Genomic DNA, 3,516 nt, shown 5'->3' on the forward strand with positions numbered 1-3,516 from the left:
TAACCCTGTGATTAACATGGTCACCATATTGAACATCACACACTTTTGCATTTGGGTATCTGTGAAGGAGGAAGTTTACCTAAAACACAATGTCTCCACTGCAGTTTGTTTCAATCAACAGGAAGATGCTTTCCTGCAGCAGGATTCCTGTCGACTATTTTGAGCAAGAAATTACTTGCAAAATTTTTAAATGTCAGATGTTAATTCTTATATAAGAGAAGCTGTAATTGTAAAGGAATTAGCATTGTAAGTCTTTTATTTCACAGAATTACTTACATAAAACAGTAAACATTAAAGAGCAAGTATTGTCATTGGTGGCTAAGGTGGCCCATACATGTACGAGTCCGGCTCGGCGAGCTTGACTTGAGGCTCAGATTAATTTCACCACAAATGCATGAGCATGGCGACCCACACACAGATGAGTCTGGCTCATTGGATCCCGAGCCGAGTCGGACTCGCGAGTCAGACTCATACGTGTATGATCACCAAGATCGGATATGTGGGCTAATATCCTGCATACTCTTAAATAAATTATTAAAGAAAATGAGGTGAAACAAAACCAGATGGGAAAAATGTTGACAACATTTGGCATGAAAAATAAAAACAAAATTGGCTTCTGGAACGTCAGAATCCAGAGGGATGATGGGAAACTAAGACAAGCGATCAAAGTAATGGAACATTATCAGCTGGACATTCTTGGAATCAGTGAAGTGAGATGGTTATACATCGGGGAAATGACAGTACAAAATGGATTTACTTTTCTGGTGCAACAGGAGAAAATGTAGAACACAGAAATGGAGTAGGATTACTGATAATACAGCATGGAACTCATTTCAGAAAGAATACTGACAGCATGTTTAATGTGACATTAATTCAATGCTATGCACCAACAGAGGCAAACAGAAAAACCAAGAAAGAAGAATATTACCAACAGTGGAGTGATACAATCAGGAAAGTAGGGAAAAACGACATAATTATGATGATAGGGGATATGAATGCCAAAATAGGATCCAACAATGAAGGACCAGAACATGTTATGGGACAACATGGAATTGGAGAGATGAATGAAAATGGAAAGTTGTTTGTTAATCTGTGTGCTAGTTATGATTTGTTAATAGAAGGGTCACTGTTTATACATAAAAAATGCAACAAAGTCACATGGATATCCATAGATCATAGCACCAAAAACCAAACAGACCACATAGCAATAAGCAGGAGGTTTAGGAGATCAGTAACAAATAAAAGAAACAGAAGAGGAGCAGACTTGGTAGTGACAATGTATTCTCTTTTGTGGAACATTCTAATTCAAATTTATTTTTCACGAGTTTTATGTGTATTATGAATTAAGTATACTTTCATCTTTTTAACTCTGTATTATACGCAACACTCTGCTGAATATGATGTTTATGTACTGATAAGAAAACTGTTACTGATCTATCTTCTTTTGCAGGTTTTGTAAGTTCCATTCTCTTATGGCAAAGCCTTCACTTCAAATAAAACTGAACCAACTAAATAGCAGTCTTAACAATAGGTCATATGTGGTCTCACAACATAGCAGTGCCTCTTATGGCAAGCAAATACCAATAATTTCCAACTTAAAGTGTTTCATTTTAAACATAAAGCTACAACACAATAGTATAATGACCACAAACAACAATGTGTTCCTATTTACATGTCACATACCATCACTTCTAAAGAAAACATGCTGTAATACATGTATACTTGTTTATGTTACCGAACTGGTTAGGAAATACAAGTAAAGTAACATATTTGCTATTTACAGATTCCCAAAACACATATATTTTGTATATGTGAATTCATCAATGCCATGATGAGATCCTTCACGTCCAATACCAGACTCTTTAATGCCACCAAACGCAGCTTCTGCAGTTGATATGATGCCTTCATTAATTCCAACCATGCCTACAGCCAATCCCTTGGCTACTCTCCAAAGCTGTGGGACATCATTACTGAAGAAATAGCCTGCTAAACCCTGTCTTGTGCTGTTGGCAATAGTCAGAGCTTCTTCTTCAGTCTTGAACCTACGAGTTCACATATTTAATTATGGAAAGATTAGTCTATTCCTAACAAAGGGAGAAAGTAAACTGGAAAGTCATTTAAATTTAAAAACAAACTATAATATGTTACCAATAGTATAATTTTTATAACAATGTTTCACTCACAGAATTAATGACAGCTCTTGGAAAGCAATGCCATATACTCCCAATTATTCATGCTAATAAAGAGGAAGACATGTATCAGTAATTGAATTACACGAATAATCCAGGACACTCATATGAGTATTTTATGGTTTGCTCTCTCAACAGACCACAAATTACTTAAACCTACAACAGCTTTCAACATGCTTATTTTAACAAACAGTACATAACTGCTTTCTTGGGGGTAAGGAATTGTTTACATTTCTCATGGGAGTTTGAAATTTTCTTGCATTATACTGACATTAGGGACAAAACGCTTGTGACACATGTACTGTAGCTTGAAGTGCCACATAGTGACTTCCCTCTTCTTCACCCTCTTGACTTTGTTTCATGGTGGTACCCACGATGTATGCATGGGTCACATATGCCACTCTGCAACCAGTATTAAGGTTTGACCATTTTTGTTGAACAGCCAGCCAACTGTAGATATAGCTCCTTCTTCATTACAGAAACCAAAGCAATCATCTTCCAGATCTGGAAAAAGCTGCCTCAAGGGTCAAACAGGTGCTACTGGTTTAACCGCAGCTAAGCCTGAGACCTGCCATGTGTAGTATCCAAAACTGTCATTTTTCTCTTCTTCATCAACAACACCAACCCAGTAGTGTTGTACCATTGCTTCAAATACACTGGTATTCATGATTATAGCATGCATGTCTCTATCACTGGGAGGCGAAACTTTACAGCAGTGAAGCATGTTTGCAGTAGGATGAGAAAGGGCACTGTACAACAGCAACATTGCTCTCTATGGTAAATTTTCTCTTTCAGGAAAGACACAGCTTCAGAAACAAGCTTCTTCTGGAACCAATTACAAAAAATTCCACACATCCATGTTTGTTTCTGGCTGTATGGGACAAGGATACTGTATGCCTAGGTGCCACTGAATGATGGTGACTTCGGCTTTGCCAGTCACTGTAAGTCTGGTTCTGTGGTTTCCACTTGCATTTCTACACTCTTTACATGACTCATATTCAGGAGCAAACTTTCCTGTTTCAAAAGTGAGTGTTCTTGTAGGCAAACATTTCCAACATACGAGGGGGGACCCAAAAATTACCGGAATTTATTTTTGTTATTTTTTATTTTTGCATTTTTATTGAACTGTATATTAGTCCCCTTCAAAGTATTGTCCATGTGCATTAATGCACTTGTCCCAACGCTTTTGCCACTGCTCAAAACAGTGCTGGAATTCTTGAGGCTGGATACTGTTCAAAGCCTTTAGCGTGTTTTCTTTGACTTCATCCACATCACGGAATCGCTTTCCTTTCAGACTTCTCTTCATCTGTGGAAACAAAAAAAAAAA

The 3,516-nt window shown here is 37.3% G+C and overlaps 1 protein-coding gene across 1 annotated transcript in view; it reads right to left on the minus strand.

Moving 5' to 3' along the window:
• Positions 1-230: 230 nt before the first annotated feature.
• The window catches only part of LOC111865980 (succinate-semialdehyde dehydrogenase, mitochondrial), a 37,996-nt gene continuing 34,710 nt past the window's right edge, over positions 231-3,516 (minus strand). The window contains exon 9 of the mRNA XM_023854428.2: positions 231-2,042. Coding sequence (XP_023710196.1) covers positions 1,778-2,042 — 265 coding nt within the window. The 3' untranslated portion in view covers positions 231-1,777. The remainder of the gene's footprint in view (positions 2,043-3,516) is intronic.

This window comes from Cryptotermes secundus, unplaced genomic scaffold (assembly GCF_002891405.2).
Source record: "Cryptotermes secundus unplaced genomic scaffold, Csec_1.0 scaffold35, whole genome shotgun sequence".
Lineage (NCBI taxonomy): Eukaryota > Metazoa > Arthropoda > Insecta > Blattodea > Kalotermitidae > Cryptotermes > Cryptotermes secundus.